This window comes from Trachypithecus francoisi, unplaced genomic scaffold, assembly GCF_009764315.1.
Source record: "Trachypithecus francoisi isolate TF-2019V2 unplaced genomic scaffold, Tfra_2.0 Lachesis_group4, whole genome shotgun sequence".
NCBI lineage: Eukaryota > Metazoa > Chordata > Mammalia > Primates > Cercopithecidae > Trachypithecus > Trachypithecus francoisi.
Genome location: NW_022681469.1, coordinates 115,598,560 through 115,615,391, shown reverse-complemented (window position 1 = coordinate 115,615,391; position 16,832 = coordinate 115,598,560). Strand labels below are relative to the sequence as shown.

The window sequence follows — 16,832 nt, the reverse complement described above, 5'->3', positions numbered from 1 at the left end:
CGCCACCTGCCCCCATCTTTACAGAGAATAAAAAAGTTATCTGGGCACAATGATGCACACCTATAGTACCATCAATTCGGGAGGCTGAGATGTGAGGATCGCTTGAGACACGGCAGTTGGAGGCTGCCGTAAGCCGAGATCGAGTTAGTGCACTGCAGCCTCGTTGACAGAGTGAGACCCTGCTTCAAAAAAAATAAAGATATAGAGGCCGGGCGCGGTGGCTCACGCCTGTAATCCCAGCACTTTGGGAGGGCAAGGCAGGCAGATCACTTGAGGTCAGGAGTTCTAGACCAGCCTGGCCAATATGGCGAACGCCTTCACTACTAAAAATACAAAAAATTAGCCGAACCTGGTGGTGTGTGCCTGTAATCCTAGCTGCTCGGGAGGCCGAGGCACGAGAATCACTTGAACCCAGGAGGTGGAGGTTTCAGTGAGCTGAGATCGTGCCACTGCACACCAACCTGGGCGACAGAGCCACACGCTGTCTCAATAATTAAATAAATAATAAGAAAAAAAAATAAAAGAGGCTCTTGAGAGTCAACTCATCTGCCTGAGCCACTTATTTCACACATCCCAGGACGCCTGATGAAGGGTTCTGGATTTTATTGTCTCCTGTCATCCAGGCGGGCTTCCTGAAGGAAACTAGACCACCAGGGAGGCCGCGGCCTCGGTTCCAAGGGTCGAGCGTCGCAGGGTCGGAGGAGGTGGGGGAGAAGGGGCCGCTCCGGGGCCGACCCCGCCCGCAGGTGGGGGCCCACGTCACGTGACCAGCCGGGCGCCCGGGTCACGTGCCGGGGCGGGAAGGTGGGGGCTGTCGGGGGCGACTGGCGTCCGGACAGCGGCGCGCGGGGCACGCGAGGAGCGCACGAGGAGAAGCGGCGCGGGCCGGAGCCGCGGAGGGAGGCGGCGGCGGCGGCGGCCGCGGAGGAGGGGGCGGCCCCGCGGCCCCGCGTCCGCGTCACGTGGTGCGAGGCGGGCAGCCATCTTGCTACAAACACAAACACAGAGGAGCGGCCGCCGCGGGAGCACCAGCGTCCCCTCCCCCGCCGCCGCCGCCGTCCCCGGCCCCAGCCCGCCGCGCGCCGCCCACGTCCCGGACCGGACCCTTGCGCCGCCCGCGGTAAGCGCCGGCGTCCCCGCGGCCCCCAACCCCCAGCCCGGCCCCTGGGCAGGCCCGCCCCCGACGCCGCGGCGGCCGCGCCGAGCCCGCGAGCTAGCGAAGCGCTAGAGCCAGCGCGCGGGCCGCCGGCGAGGACCCTCCCCCGTCTCCTCCCCGAGGCCGCCGCCGCCGCCCGGTGCGTCCGCCCGCCCTCCCGCCCGCTCCGGCCCCTCCCCGCCGCCGGGACCCTCCCCCAGAGCCAGCCAGCCTCGGGGAGGCCCCAGGAGGCCGGCGCCCGGCTTGGGGGGGCGACCGCTCGACCCCCGCGCACCTGGCGACCCTCCCTGAAGGGCACGCCGTCCTCCCGGGCCGGCCCGCCGCCTTCCACCCCCGCGCTCCTAACGGTCGCCCCCGGGCCCCTGCCAAGCCCTGCTGTGGGCCGCCTGGGGGCCCCCGACCCTAGCGTCCTAAGGTGTCCGGGCCCCGCGCTCCCCGGAGTTCTCCCCAGCGCGCCTTTGGGTTCCCTTCGGAACGAGCTGGGCCTTGCGGTTCCCCAAGTCCAAGCTTTCCACGACTTTGGCCAACATGGAAGCCTTCTCCTCCACCCAGGCACCTCGCCTGAGTCCTCCTCACCTCCGTTTCCTTTCGCTCCGGCTATCTTAGTGCTGGGTCATTGGGGTCTCCTTCCCAGTTGCCCTACCGCGGGAAACACCTTCCATAGCAGAGGCCGCTTTCCCTCCCCGTCCCAGGCCAGGCCCTTCCCAGCTCATGCCCCTCGGTGCAGCAGCTCCCTGGCCACAGTTCTCACACTTTGCCTAAAAAAATTTTTTTTTCCAAGTAACTTTTTAAGAGCCCCTTGTTTCTTTCCTCTGTTACACAGTCATTACTCGCTTTCCCGGTGAGACTCTAGGTCTGTTGTGTCCTAGTGCCAGGAACTGGGAGATGCTACGTAAAGACTTGTTAGTTGGATTGAATTTTTTTTTTCCAGTCACCCAAGCCTGCCTTCCCTCCTGCCTTTCAAAGTGTTGTTCTGGAAGATCGTCAGCTTTCCCATCTTCTTTGCGCTGCCCCTTCCAGTCCATATAGCAGTTTCGATTTAGCACCCCGCCAACCCCTGGCCTTTGGCATGGAAACACCATCGGTGGTACCAGTAAGGGTCTCTTCTTTGCTGTCGACATGGGGGATTTGGGGTTCTTTCTCCTTCCCATCTTTCCTGTGCCCTTTGCAGACCTAGGCTAGCCACCCTCCACTAGGCTAGCCAGCTCTAATCTGATTTTCTTAGATTGTAGGTCTTGGTACCCCAGTGGTCTGGCGTGCCATTGGGAAGGATTTGGGGGTAGACCTGGACTTGGTGTCCCTGCCATTGCCTGGGGACCAGGGGCCCTGAGGGTCCCATGTGGTGGTTAGTCAAGTGGACCATGTGCTTAAACTTCTGAACTAGCTTGTTCTCCTGTTGGACACATCAGTCTTGTGTTCGTGATCTGATGCGTTAGCACTAACTTTTACATGTGCTATTGGAATTTGGGAATTGAAAAATAGCCCACTATAGAGGAGAGAAGATGAGAGGAGGAGGCTAGATGAAGGAGGTTGAAAGTCTAACAAATCTGAAATGGCTTCAAACTCATAGAGTAACGCTTGAGAGTTTGGGGTGGTCATTACTGCCACCGTGCGCACCTCCAGTATTGCATAGAGTGTCTAGGATGTTGGGGCACACTGTCGGAGCAGCTTCCTCCTTGTTTTCCCTGGCTGGAACCCAAGGCTGGGCAAGTGGGCAAAAGGGATCACAGGAGGTAAAGAGTGAAAATGCTTAAAAACTGTTAACTTGTAGGCAGTTGCCAAGCGGTGGTGTGATTTGCTGGGATGGCTTAGAGAGGAGAGAGGAGGGATAACTGACCAGCCGCGAGGATGCGGGCTTGCATCTCTTCTTTAAGCCTCAGTGTCCTCATCCTACCACGCTTGAAGAATCTCCATCCTGAGAAAGACCCAGGTCCCCTCCAGCAGGCCTGGGGCTGGGCGGTCGCTCCAGTGTTGGGGAATTGGGGACTCTGCTTCTGTTTAAGTGGCACTGTTCTGTGCCAAGGCACACTGCTTCCTGTTGGAGCTAATTTTAGGGGTGATGGAGTGAGGAGATAATGTTCTTAGCTGAATGTGCACTGGAACCGCCTGTTCTCCGTCTTTTCCTTCTCCCTTGAGTTCTGAGCCCCAGAGAGCGGGCTCCCTTCCCGCGCCCTGGCGCCTGCTGGAGCACCCAGGCCCAGCGTGTCCTCACCCCTTGTCTCCGGCAGGGGGCAGTCTTTCAAAAGCATTGATTCAGATGCTGGGGGACTGAGGGTAGACAGGCCTGAGAAAGAGAAGGGGTGGGGAGAGGGCTAGGCTTGAAGTGAGGGCCAGGGCGGGGGACAGGCTGGAAGGGGCCTGTGAGGAGGAGACCCTGAGCTGAGAAAGCTCAGCCGGAAAAGCTGAGGCGGGCAGGTGGCAGTCCCCCATCCCCCCCGCCACCTCCTGCTCTTGTCTTCATTGGACAGGGATCAGATGCCTGGCTTTGAGAGCTTGCAATAGACAAACTTAGGCAGTTTTTCTTTTAAAAAAAAAAACAAAAACAAAAAAAAACTATTCTTTTCTCAAAGATTTCCTCCTGGCAGGATTTCAGATTTCCCTCGTGGGACAGTATAATTAGGGAATGATATCCCTGCTGTTCAGAGAGGAGAGTGACCCAGCTTTGCACACACCTGGCTTCCCTTGCCTTTCCCTTGGCCCAGTAGACCCCCGAGGGCTCTGCCAGTGCTCATGGCGCAGAGGAGGGCGTCTCAGCACTGGCGTGCTTGGAATCTGGAGTCACATAGCTCTTGGCTGTGGGGATGCCCTGTGTACCCCCTGCCAGTGGTGACAGCCCAGAATGTCTCCAGACTTGGCCAGGAGCCCCCTGAGGAGCAGAGGGGCCCCCAGTCCAGAACCTGTTGGAGGGTGGGAGCCCCATAGTGGCCTGCAGCTGCGCCACTGGTTCCTTTAGTCCAAGGATGGGGCCAGGCACCACCAGCTTCCGGCACAAGACCCTGCTGTGGGGGCACCTAGAGAGTTAACCTCAGTCTCTTGGTTTCTTCCCAAGAAGGCAGGTGGCATGGGCTTTTTCCTGCTCTGGGCCTGTTCTCTCCCCTGTCTTGGTGTCGCTGTCCTCAGGCTGCATGAGCCACTCTCCCTTTGTGTGCCCCTTGCAACCAAGATACAGCCAGGATGAGGGACTCTAGCCGGAGGCACCCAGGAGAGCTGCCCTTGCTGCGCTTGGCAGGGGACAGTGTGAGGCCATCACTTTAAGAATTTTTTTTTTTTTTGAGACAGTCTTGCTCTGTTGCCCAGGCTGGAGTGCAGGGGCGCGATCTCGGCTCACTGCAACCTCCGCCTCCTGCGTTCAAGCAATTCTCCTGCCTCAGCCTCCCAAGTAGCTGGGATTACAGGCACCTACCACCAGGCCCGGCTAATTTTTGTGTTCTTAGTAGAGACGGTTTTGCGACGTTGGCCAGGCTGTTCTCAAACTCCTGACCTTCAGGTGATCTTCCTGCCTCAGTCTCCCAAAGTGCTGGGATTACAGGCATGAGCCACCACGCCTGGCCGCTTTTTCTTTTTAAAAAAATGTTTAGGCCGGGCGCGGTGGCTCAAGCCTGTAATCCCAGCACTTTGGGAGGCCGAGACGGGCGGATCACGAGGTCAGGAGATCGAGACCATCCTGGCTAACACGGTGAAACCCCGTCTCTACTAAAAAATACAAAAAACTAGCTGGGCGAGGTGGCGGGCGCCTGTAGTCCCAGCTACTCGGGAGGCTGAGGCAGGAGAATGGCATAAACCCGGGAGGTGGAGCTTGCAGTGAGCTGAGATCCGGCCACTGGACTCCAGCCTGGGCGACAGAGCGAGACTCCGTCTCAAAAAAAAAAAAAAAAAAAAATGTTTAGAGGCCGGGCGCGGTGGCTCAAGCCTGTAATCCCAGCACTTTGGGAGGCCAAGACGGACGGATCACGAGGTCAGGAGATCGAGACTATCCTGGCTAACACGGTGAAACCCCGTCTACTAAAAATACAAAAACTCGCCGGGCGAGGTGGCAGATGCCTGTAGTCCCAGCTACTCGGGAGGCTGAGGCAGGAGAATGGCGTAAACCCGGGAGGTGGAGCTTGCAGTGAGCTGAGATCTGGCCTCTGCACTCCAGTCCGGGCGACAGAGCGAGACTCCGCCTCAAAAAAAAAAAAAATGTTTAGAATTGTTTCTGTAGAGTTGTGGTCTTGTTCTGTTACTCAGGCTGGTCTTGGACTTCTCTCTTCAAGCCTCCCACAGTGCTGGGATTATAGGTATAAGCCATTTTGCTGGCCAAGTGGTTCCTTTTGTGTTCTACCCTCTTCCACCCTCATGCCTGCAGGATGAGCTTCTGGCCTTCTAGAAGGAATGAACTGGAGGAGGCTCAAAATAGCCTCTCCTGAGGCTGGTTTGAAGGAATGTGGGGTGTTTTTCTTGGAGTGGGGAAAACTTAGGTATGCGGTGGTTATCTCCAGATACCTTTTGTTCCCTAAAGCTTTTTTTAAAAAAGTGATTATTGTAGGCCGGGCGCGGTGGCTCAAGCTGTAATCCCAGCACTTTGGGAGGCCGAGACGGGTGGATCACAAGGTCAGGAGATCGAGACCATCCTGGCGAACACAGTGAAACCCCGTCTCTACTAAAAATACAAAAACTAGCCGGGCGAGGTGGCGGGCGCCTGTAGTCCCAGCTACTTGGGAGGCTGAGGCAGGAGAATGGCCTGAACCCAGGAGGCGGAGCTTGCAGTGAGCTGAGATCCGGCCACTGTACTCCAGCCTGGGCGACAGAGCGAGACTCCGTCTCAAAAAAAAAAAAAAAAAAAAAAAAAGTGATTATTGTAGTAAAATATACAACAAAATTTGGATATTTTAACTGTCTCTAACTGTGTTGTTCTGTGGCACTGAGTACACTCACATTGGTGTCTGGCCCTGACTACCAGCAGCCCCAGGATCTCCTCCTCAGTTGAAGCTCTGGGCCCTTCAACAACAGTTCCCTGTCACCTCAGCCCCTGGTGGCTGCCCTTCTACCTTCCTCCCTTAGTGAGTGACTGCTCTAGAGACCTCATGAAAGAGAAGTAAGGTCTAACTCTCCTTTTTTGGCTGGTCTGTTTCACTTAGCGTCATGTCCTCAAGGCTCATCCGGTCCCCAGATTGCTCTAGGAGGCCACCTGCAGTCAGTGACAGGCTGGTGGCTTTGCGTGGCGTGGAGCACACCACCACTGGAGCATCCAGCCGAGGCTGAGGAGGGAGAGGCCCCAGGGGAGGCCACCCTGGCCATGAGTTGCCTCTGAGCCCTGTGTTTCCCCCTGGGGTGCTGGGACTCTGAGCAGGCCTCGGCTTGTCATGGGCTGCTGGCTCAGCTGGGGCTGATGGCCTTTCCCTCTTAGCACCCTGGTGGAACCCCCTTCCTCTTCTTTCCCAGACTGTGGCGTCCTGGAGTTGATGGGAGCTGCAGCACCAAGCCAGGCCAGCCTCCCTCTCAGCCAGTGACAACAGCTCTGCAGCGCGTGGACCCCGCCTACCCGCCTGAGTCCTCTGCCCGGGGCCCCAGGGATGCGCCTCATCCTGAGAGTCCCCTCCATCGTCCCTTAGAGGAACAGGCTGCCGCTGCACCCCCACCAGCCTCCATTGCCCTGACCTTATTTCCACCTGATGGTGCCAGAGGCTGCTTCCCATCCGGTATCCTGAGATCCTCGTTCCCTTAGTGGCTTGGTTGTTTCAGCCTCCGTTCTTGATTGGGGGCGGTGGTCTGGGTGTGATTCCTGTGAGGCTCAGGCTTGCCTGGAGCCTCGTCATGTACCCGTCTGTGGCCCTAGAGTCACCTCCTGCTCCTTTTCACTGGATTTCTCCCCAGACCAAGCCCCTGGATTTGAGCTTCTGAGCAGCCAACTGTGATTTTTTTCATAAGGGAAAGAATTTTGCTCCTAGATTTATTTCTAATCCTTCTCTCCATAACTGACCTTTTCTCTGTAAGCTATTTGTGGCTCTAGTGGGTTTTTGCTTGCTTGCTTGTTTTTGTTTTATCTTTGCCCTGAACATCCATCCTGGCCTCGGCTGCCTCCCTCTCCAAGTTCTGCGCTGCACCTCCTGTCTCAGCCTCCCAGAGAGGGTGGTGAGGGTGCTGATGCCCAGAGATACCACCCGGCAAATGGACCTCTCCCGTCATGCAGGGCAGGGCAGGGCTGCCAGCAGAGCCTTGTCCTGAACCCTGCCTCCTCCCCTCTGCTCTCCTTAAGGGTCTTTCCCAGATGTGAAGGTCGCTCCCAGGCTATACTGAGGCCAGACCAATTCCCAGTGGCTTGGGGACCCTCGTTCACTCCAGCACCAGCCCCTGCCCTCCTGCTTCCTGGGCCAGGCTGCCAGGTGAGCCCTGGGCTGAGGGAGGTTGCCCCACAGAGGCCAGAAGGACTCAAGCTTCCCATCTCCTCGCCTCCCCCAGGTCTTTCACCGTCTGGACTCATCTCTGGGTAACTCATGGTGTGAGTGGCCACGTGGCTGCCTTAGGTGAGTCCTTTTAGACCCCAGGTGACCCACCGGCTAGTCCGGGGCGCATTGCCATGCCTACCAGGATGTACCCCGGGGTGTCCTCCCTGCACTTGAAAGGTCTCCGTGTGCTGTTCTCCATGGCCCCGTTCCCCCACAGGTGTTTGGAGAGTGAACGCCAGGTCCCCTCCTCCCCACCCCCGGCCTCTCAGAAACACGCCCAGCCCCACGATGGCAGCAGAGACACTCAACTTTGGGCCTGAGTGGTGAGTCACATGTGCCTCGGCTGCCGTGGAGATTCGGGAAAGCACAGTCAGGCTGCCCTGACCTCTGTCTTCTTCTCTCTGTGTCGTGTCCAGGCTCAGGGCCCTGTCTGGGGGCGGCAGCGTGGCCTCCCCACCCCCGTCCCCTGCCATGCCCAAATACAAGTTGGCTGATTACCGCTATGGACGAGAGGAGATGCTGGCCCTCTACGTCAAGGAGAACAAGGTGAGTGCGTGGGTGAGGGTAGTTGGCGGCGGTGGCCTCTGCCCATGGAGGGGATCTGGCAGCATGTGGTGTCTTGGCTGTCCCACCCCACCGCCAGGTCCCAGAAGAGCTGCAGGACAAGGAGTTTGCCGCGGTGCTGCAGGACGAGCCACTGCAACCCCTGGCCCTGGAGCCGCTGACTGAGGAGGAACAGGTGGGGCCAGGCCAGGAGCTGAGACTGCGGGGGCCCGGGAGGGGTGGCCGTGGGTAGGGCTAGGAGGAGAGGGGCCAGTGCTGGGGAGATAGGCCGGGTGGGTGCTGTGGGGTGGGAGTGGGGGTGGTCAGGTACCTGGGTCCTCACTCCCGCCCCTGGCTCCCTCCTCAGAGAAACTTCTCCCTGTCAGTGAACAGTGTGGCTGTGCTGAGGCTGATGGGGAAAGGGGCTGGCCCCCCCCTGACTGGCACCTCCCGAGGCAGGGGCAGCACGCGGAGCCGAGGTAGAAGGGTGATGGCGTGTCCCGGGGGCGGGCAGATCAGGGCCCCTGACTTCGAGGACGTGCAGCAGGTTTCAGTGTGCATCTGGCCTCTTATCTAGGCCGTGGCCGCGGTGACAGCTGCTTTTACCAAAGAAGCATCGAAGAAGGCGATGGGGCCTTTGGACGAAGCCCCCGGGAGATCCAGCGCAGCCAGAGCTGGGATGACAGGTGGGGCCAGGAGGGGTTGTGGCATAGAGCAGGGCAGGCCAGGGAGGGAGGCCTGGTTCCTGTTGCTAGAGGGTAACAGAGACCTACCAGATAAGCCCTGTCAGAGATCCCTGTTCTCCTGAGCCCTGGTTTCCTCTGCCCTCCCTCCCTCCACTGCCTCAGGGCACAGTGGACAAGGCATGGGGCGGTCGCACAGGGTGGGTGGGGAGGCTGTACTGTTTTTGACCCACACGTTTCCCCTCCTGCAGAGGCGAGAGGCGATTTGAGAAGTCAGCAAGGCGGGATGGAGGTACGAGGTTGCTGAGGGCGGCGGCCGGGGCAGCGGGGAGGATCAAAATGGGTGGCCCAGTCTGAGGGTGTTTATTTCGGAGGTGCTAGGGGCAGAAGGGTCTGGAGCTGGCCCCCCACGTTTCCTGAGGGTCCAGGTACTACGCTGCCTTTCTGATAACTGCCCCTCTCTTCCATCTCCCAGCACGATGTGGGTTTGAGGAGGGAGGGGCTGGCCCAAGGAAGGAGCATGCCCGCTCAGACAGCGAGAACTGGCGCTCCTTACGGGAGGAGCAGGAAGAGGAGGAGGAGGGCAGCTGGAGGCTTGGGGCAGGGCCCCGGCGAGATGGCGACCGCTGGCGCTCCGCCAGCCCTGGTGAGATTGGGGCCCAGTAGCATCGGTGGGGCCAGTGGGGAGCAGGAACTGTCATGAGAGGGTGGGCTCCTGTAGCCCCCAGGAGGGAGCAGAGGCTGGCTGGTGTGGGAGTGGCTGGGACAGCAGCCCTGGAGGTGCTCCATGAGCTGCAGCAGAGGGGGCCGCCAGCTTCGCTTGGGTACCCACTCTTCTTCTCCCTGACTTTTCCTGCGCAGATGGCGGTCCCCGCTCTGCTGGCTGGCGGGAACATGGGGAACGGAGGCGCAAGTTTGAATTTGATTTGCGAGGGGATCGAGGCGGGTGTGGTGAAGAGGAGGGGCGGGGAGGGGGAGGCAGCTCTCACCTGCGGCGGTGCCGAGTGCCTGACGGCTTTGAGGAGGACAAGGATGGGCTCCCAGAGTGGTGCCTGGACGATGAGGATGAAGAAATGGGCACCTTTGATGCCTCTGGGGCCTTCTTGCCTCTCAAGGTATCTGCGAGGAGGCAAGGGTGGGAACCTGCCCTGCTGGGGTCCTCTTCCTCCCCACCCACCCAGCTGTTCTCTGCCCCCCACCCCCGCCCCATGCAGAAGGGCCCCAAGGAGCCCATTCCTGAGGAGCAGGAGCTGGACTTCCAAGGGCTGGAGGAGGAGGAGGAGCCTTCCGAAGGACTAGAGGAAGAAGGGCCTGAGGCAGGTGAGCCTGTGAGGTGCCCAGTGGGCCTGGGGATTCTTTGCCAGGCTGGGCACTTGGTGGATCAGGCTACTTAGAAGTGGAAGAAGAGTGTTGAGAGGTGGGGAGGAACCAGGGGGTAGCAGAGCCATGTCTTCAAGGCAGTGTACCAGATAGAAATCAGGCATAATCAGAATGACCTTTGAAAGTCCCTTGAAGAAACTGCAGAACCTGGGGTGAAGTCTGCAGGGTTGTGTGGTGTTGTGCAGTGTTGATATGTTCCTGCCGCGTCTGGCACATGGAGGCAAGGGTCAGGGCACCGCATTCCCGTTCCACCATTTGTTGAGTTGACCCAAGTGAAGTGGTGGACTTGGCCCAGGGGAGGGTCCAGCCACACACTCAAGGGCTTGTGCTCACTCGCGTGGCAGGCCCAGCCCTTGGTTCTGAACTCTGGCTATCTTCCTCTTCTAGGTGGGAAGGAGCTGACCCCACTGCCTCCGCAGGAGGAGAAGTCCAGCTCCCCGTCCCCACTACCCACCCTGGGCCCACTCTGGGGGACAAACGGGGATGGGGACGAAGCTGCAGAGAAAGAGCCCCCAGTGGCTGAAGGTAGGAAGGGAGGATGACCTACCTCCTGGGTGCCCTGCGGCTTGTGAGAGAAAGTGGTCCCTTCTTGTGGGGGTGGGCACACAGGGCATTCACATTGAGGAGCCATGGCAAGAGCTCAGTGTTCTGGAGTGAGGGTGGGCAGAGGCTATCTTGTCTCCTTGCTGCCCTCCCTTCCACCTCCTGTCCTCATGCCTTCCAGATGATATTCGGGGGATCCAGCTGAGTCCCGGGGTGGGCTCCCCTGCTGGCCCACCCGGAGATCTGGAGGATGATGAAGGCTTAAAGCACCTGCAGCAGGTGTGGGGGCCTGAGAAAGTGGGAGGGACCCTTCACACTTCTCCTGACCTGACCTGCTTGGCCCTGGCCCCGGCCCCGGCCCCAGCTCAAGCTCTATCCCCATCCTCATGTTGCTGAGATTGGCAGCTGAGACTTTCTTCTCTTCCTGGGCTTCCAGGAGGCGGAGAAGCTGGTGGCCTCCCTGCAGGACAGCTCCTTAGAGGAGGAGCAGTTCACGGCTGCCATGCAGACCCAGGGCCTGCGCCACTCTGCAGCCGCCACTGCCCTCCCACTCAGCCATGGAGCTGCCCGGAAGTGGTTCTACAAGGATCCGCAGGGCGAGATCCAAGGTACCTGTGTGGGATAGGAGGGCTGTCCAGGCCCGTTCTGGTTCAGGGTGTCTCTGGCCTACCCTGTGACCGCAGTGGTTCTCCTGCTCCCTCGCTCCTTGTCCAGGCCCCTTCACGACACAGGAGATGGCAGAGTGGTTCCAGGCTGGCTACTTCTCAATGTCGCTGCTGGTGAAGCGGGGCTGTGATGAGGGCTTCCAGCCGCTAGGGGAGGTGATCAAGATGTGGGGCCGTGTGCCCTTTGCCCCAGGGCCCTCACCACCCCCACTGCTGGTGAGCCGCCTCTCCCCTGCATGGAGGGACAGGGTGTAAGGGGTGCGGGCAGGAGTCCAGCAGAGTCCCCCTTCCGTGCTGTGGGCACTGGCCGAACTCTCACCCGAGCAGGGAAACATGGACCAGGAGCGGCTGAAGAAACAGCAGGAGCTGGCCGCAGCTGCCTTGTACCAGCAGCTGCAGCACCAGCAGTTTCTTCAGCTGGTCAGCAGGTATGGGGGGCCTGGGGTGGGCTGGGAGAAGGCCCGGCGCTGGCTCTGTGGCCCACCACCTCCACTGTCCCATTTGCAGCCGCCAGCTCCCACAATGCGCGCTCCGAGAAAAGGCAGCTCTGGGGGACCTGACGCCACCGCCGCCGCCGCAGCAGCAGCAGCAGCTCACGGCATTCCTGCAGCAGCTCCAGGCGCTCAAACCCCCCAGGTGCGGGGCGCATGCTAGCCCTCAGGATACAGGGTAGGGAACGGGGGCAGACCAGAGATGGATTTGGGGTCCTGAGAATCCACGATTTGCTCCTCAGAGGCGGGGACCAGAACCTGCTCCCGACGATGAGCCGGTCCTTGTCGGTGCCGGATTCGGGCCGCCTCTGGGACGTACATACCTCAGCCTCATCACAGTCAGGTGTGTGGCCTGCCTGGCCCCCACCCCCAAGGCAGTCTCCAGGTGAACTGGGGTCTGGGGTCTGCTCCCCACCCTTGCACCCCTAGTTGCCATTCTGGCTGGGGAGCCCACTGCTGTGGCTGGACTGGATCAGTGGGCCCGAGTGCCCACCTGCAGCTGCCTCTGCCCCCTGCAGCTGCCTCTGCCCCCTGCAGGTGGTGAGGCCAGTCTTTGGGACATACCAATTAACTCTTCGACTCAGGGTCCAATTCTAGAACAACTCCAGCTACAACATAAAGTGAGTAGGCATCCTGGGGCTGAGGGCCCTGGGAATGAAAGGGTGGACCGAGGCAGGCCCCAAGCTGTCCCCTGCAGCTCTCCCCTCTGATCAGCCACTGGTCTCAGTTCCAGGAGCGCAGAGAAGTGGAGCTCAGGGCGAAGCGGGAAGAAGAGGAACGCAAGCGCCGGGAGGAGAAGCGCCGCCAGCAGCAGCAGGAGGAGCAGAAGCGGCGGCAAGAGGAGGAAGAGCTGTTTCGGCGCAAGCAGGTGGGTGCTCCCGAGCCTCAGCTGGCTGGGGAGAGAGCCCTCGTCAGGTCCCCTCACTGTGTCCCCCTTAGGTGCGGCAGCAGGAGCTGTTGCTGAAGTTGCTACAGCAGCAGCAGCAGGCAGTCCCCGTGCCCCCCACGCCCAGCTCCCCGCCCCCACTCTGGGCTGGCCTGGCCAAGCAGGGGCTGTCCATGAAGACACTCCTGGAGTTGCAGCTGGAGGGCGAGCGGCAGCTGCACAAACAGCCCCCACCTCGGGAGCCAGCTCGGGCCCAGGCCCCCAACCACCGAGTGGTGAGCAGGCCAGGAACCTCCCAGGACCCCCCCATGCGGTTTCCAGGGTGGCACAGGGAGGGGGATCACTGAGCCCAGACTTGTGCAGCCCAAACCCCAGCCCCTCCTGTGATGGCAACAGCTCTTGTGGCCCTCGCCTCACCCCTCTCCCTTTGTCACCTAAATAAGCCGGGGTCCCTGTCTGCTTTTCTGGGGTGCCTTTGTTTGAGCCACTCTGATCTTTTGCCATCTATAGCAGCTTGGGGGCCTGGGCACTGCCCCCCTGAACCAGTGGGTGTCTGAGGCTGGGCCGCTATGGAGCGGGCCAGACAAGAGTGGGGGCGGCAGCAGCGGCCTGGGGCTCTGGGAGGACACCCCCAAGAGCAGCGGGAGCCTGGTCCGCAGCCTCGGCCTGAAGAACAGCCGGAGCAGCCCATCTCTCAGGTGGGCGTGGCACCTGGAGGCTTGGGGTGGCCCTGGGAGGGAAGGTGGCAGACTCTCCCACCCCCCACCAGCTGATTTCCGACCCTGACTCACCCACCCCCTTCAGTGACTCATACAGCCACCTATCGGGTCGGCCCATTCGCAAAAAGACGGAGGAAGAAGAGAAGCTGCTGAAGCTGCTGCAGGGCATCCCCAGGCCCCAGGATGGCTTCACCCAGTGGTGTGAGCAGATGCTGCACACACTGAGTGCCACAGGCAGCCTGGACGGTGCGTGAGTGGCTCCCAGGAAGTGGGCGGGGCCTGGGGCTCCAGACCTGGCCAGGTGGCCCTGACAGCCCTCGCTCATCCTGCAGTGCCCATGGCTGTAGCGATCCTCAAGGAGGTGGAATCCCCCTATGATGTCCACGATTATATCCGTTCCTGCCTGGGGGACACGCTGGAAGCCAAAGAATTTGCCAAACAATTCCTGGAGCGGAGGGCCAAGCAGAAAGCCAGCCAACAGCGGCAGCAGCAGCAGGTGAGGCACCCGGCACCAGTAGCTGGGGTGGGCTTGCCTGGCACTTCTTGACCTTCACCCTCCTCTCCGTTGCCCTAGGAGGCGTGGCTGAGCAGCGCCTCCCTGCAGACGGCCTTCCAGGCCAACCACAGCACCAAACTCGGCCCCGGGGAGGGCAGCAAGGCCAAGAGGCGGGCACTGATGCTGCACTCAGACCCCAGCATCCTGGGTGAGCTGGGCTGGGGCAGGAGCGGGACTTCCTTGGCACAGGGCAGGAGGAGCCCAGGAGAGAGCTCAGACCCAGCTTCTCCCCGGCTTCAGGGTACTCCCTGCACGGATCTTCTGGTGAGATCGAGAGCGTGGATGACTACTGACCAGCCCGGACCCCCAGCCCCTGGGCTGTAGGCCAGGGTGGCTGCGGTGGCATGGACCGAGGGTCCCAGCCTGCAGGCTTCCCGCAGGGAGTAGAGGAGGAGGCAGGGGCAGGGTCCCCAGCACTTGTTACAAACACACGATGCACCTTAACTCACCCACCACGAGGCACTTTACAGACTGGGGGAGGGGGTTTTCTTTTTATTATTTTTTTTTAATTTTAAACGACTTTGAAGAAAAGTTAGGAGAGGCAAAAATATTGTTAAAAACTAGACTCTAAACACCCCTTCCCGCTGTGAGGATAGTGGGTGTGACGATGGAAGGTCCACAGAGGATTTTTGTTTTTTGTTTTTTTAAGAAAAAAGATGAAAAATGAAAAAAAAAAATGGTTAAGAGGCTGAAAGAAAAAACACACTGTTATTTTGGGGCAGTGGGGACACAGGCCCCGTGGACCTGTCCTGCCTGGCCCCCAAGGCCACACTTAACCCCCCCGGAAGGCGGGCCATGGGGTAACTGGAGGCTGGGGGCCAGCAGTTTGCACAGGAGGCCTGTCTGAGCCCCGCCCACGGGACCCGCTGTGAGCAGCTCCTTTCACCGGGGCTGGCTGAGGTGTCCGGGGTGGGGCCAAAGTAGCCCCTTGGCTTTGCTGCTTTGGGGGACAGTTGCACAAATTGGAAGAGCTGCCCCAGCTCTCTGGCTGCCATCCTGTGCTGGCCGAGTAGATGGGAGGGACCAGGCCGTGCCAACCTCTCTGGCTGGCAGGGTGGGGCAGCAGGACTCTGACTCTGGCCCTGGTGAGGGGCATCCCCCACCGCTGCCATTTTGGGGGACACCCTGGGTTTGAACCTGAAAGCCCCAGCTCTCTGCCTTGCCACGTGAATGTATTCTTTGGGCCGCAAGCCCCCACCTCACCCCTGCCTGGCTCCTGCCTCACCTCTGTGAGCGGCGGGGGTGGATGATTGCTCCGGAGGCTGCAGAGAGAAGGCTGAGCTATTTCTCCCGTGAAAGGGGCAGGAGGAGGGGCCTCAAAGGCAAGGAGTGGGTGGCTTTGGGCTTAGGGTTGCAGTGGAGGGGCTGCCACCTGGGGCCCCAACCTGCAGCCAGCTTGTGAGGTATGGACCACCCAGCTCTGCACCTGACCCCTCCACCGACCAAATGGGAGAGGAGCAGGAGGTCTCCCGGGTCTGATATGATGCGCTTTTTACCGTTGGGTAAGGTTGCGGTGAAGAGAAGCGTGCGGCTCCTGGGTCAGGGGAGGCTGCCCCTTCTATTGCTCACCCACTTATTCCCAGTCCCCTACTTGGGTTCGTCTCCACCCATTTTGGGTTTTGTAACAGTTTTGTCTTTTGGGTTTCTCATCCAGCTCCTCCCATTGACCTCATTGCTCAGAGTGCAGTATTAGGGCAAGGCTGCGCCACTGCCTCCCTCCATGAATGTATTTCTCCCTCCTGCCCTGGGGATGTGGGGAGTGGCCCCTTTCTTTCCCCATCTAGCCCCAGAAAGATGGTGGTTGGTTTTTTGTTGTTAGGGTTTTTGGTTTTTTTTGGCACCAAAGTGGCAACTAGGTCAGTGTTGGGGGATCAAGCTGGCCTCGGGGTGGGGGGCCCTCACCTGCTTCTCCCTGGTTCCCACAGTGTTAGCGTCCCTGAAAAGACAATATTCTCTCTAAAGCAATAAGGGGTGACGGGCCGGGGGGAGTGTTTGCTGCTGCTGGCCCCCAGCTCCCCTTCCCTCTCGCCAGGTGTGGGGGAGACTCCTGTTGTGACTGAATGTAACCCCCCCACCCCTGCCACAGCCAATGCAGGGGAAGGGGGACACTCTTCCTGTCTCTTCCTGCCCCTTCTCCCCAGCTAAAGAGACTTTGGATTTAGGGGGCCCATGAGCCTGGAGAGGCCTTAACCCTGTGAGGAAGTATAGGGGGAGCCCTCTCCCACCCCCATCCCTTTCTGAGAGTGGTCAATGTTTACAAGCCCCTGAGCCCCCCTGCCCAGGGACTCAGACCCTGTTGCTGTCCTTCCCCCGGCCCCGGTCTTCCTGGGCCCTCGCTGCTCCCCTGCCCTTCCTGGGGTTGGGGTGGGTGCAGGGGTCGCTGTTCCCTGTCTGCCTTGTACCCACAATCTCCCTGCCCCCTCTCCACCCTGTGTGACTTCCCTTTTTACCTGCTCCTGTAAATACTCCCTTCTCCCAATAAAACTTGGTGTGTGTTCTCCCGTTCCGCCTCCGCTGCTCGTTATCTGGGGAGAGCCATGGGGATGAGTGGCTCTGCGCAGAGTTGGGAACTAGGAGCTCCGAGCAGGGTCCGCCTGGTCAGGCTGGCTCTGGTCAGCAGCCTCATGGGGGAGACCACGGCGGGGGTCTGCTTATCCAACAACCTCTGGATGGAAGGCTTTGGGCTGAGGGAGAGTGCAGACCCCGTCCCCAGCCCCAGCTGCCTGGCGGGCCCCATACCCTCCCCGCCACCCACACCCCCAGCAGCCCTCAGGCAGCAAAGTTC

General features: G+C 60.1%; 1 protein-coding gene across 15 annotated transcripts; it reads left to right on the top strand.

Annotated features, from left to right (window-relative positions):
• Positions 1-810: 810 nt before the first annotated feature.
• Positions 811-16,549, top strand: GIGYF1 (GRB10 interacting GYF protein 1). Of its 15 annotated transcripts, none has more exons than XM_033192223.1 (28): positions 813-1,120; positions 6,578-6,834; positions 7,392-7,518; positions 7,595-7,659; positions 7,799-7,904; positions 7,998-8,127; positions 8,225-8,320; positions 8,492-8,603; positions 8,702-8,810; positions 9,059-9,099; positions 9,283-9,453; positions 9,669-9,922; positions 10,022-10,127; positions 10,575-10,712; positions 10,912-11,009; positions 11,167-11,338; positions 11,445-11,611; positions 11,723-11,823; positions 11,903-12,031; positions 12,129-12,229; positions 12,424-12,506; positions 12,614-12,754; positions 12,826-13,047; positions 13,286-13,470; positions 13,577-13,737; positions 13,824-13,987; positions 14,066-14,195; positions 14,271-16,549. In XM_033192223.1, exons 5-28 carry the CDS (start codon positions 7,870-7,872, stop codon positions 14,369-14,371), a joined length of 3,147 nt encoding a protein of 1,048 aa, XP_033048114.1. In that variant the 5' UTR covers positions 813-1,120; positions 6,578-6,834; positions 7,392-7,518; positions 7,595-7,659; positions 7,799-7,869; the 3' UTR covers positions 14,372-16,549. The 15 variants fall into 15 exon arrangements, with proteins under 15 accessions (XP_033048106.1, XP_033048103.1, XP_033048105.1 ...); XM_033192220.1 differs by having other exon boundaries at positions 13,283-13,470; XM_033192225.1 differs by having other exon boundaries at positions 814-1,120; positions 13,283-13,470; positions 14,288-16,549.
• Positions 16,550-16,832: the final 283 nt, after the last annotated feature.

What these genes read in the sequence shown, in the direction of transcription:
- GIGYF1 (XM_033192214.1), top strand. Translation starts at nt 7,870, where the DNA reads ATGGCAGCAGAGACACTCAACTTTGGGCCTGAGTG. An exon ending in GGGCAGCACGCGGAGCCGAG is followed by an intron (nt 8,604 to 8,701) that starts GTAGAAGGGTGA and finishes CCTCTTATCTAG; the next exon opens with GCCGTGGCCGCGGTGACAGC. An exon ending in GGAAGAAGGGCCTGAGGCAG is followed by an intron (nt 10,128 to 10,574) that starts GTGAGCCTGTGA and finishes TTCCTCTTCTAG; the next exon opens with GTGGGAAGGAGCTGACCCCA.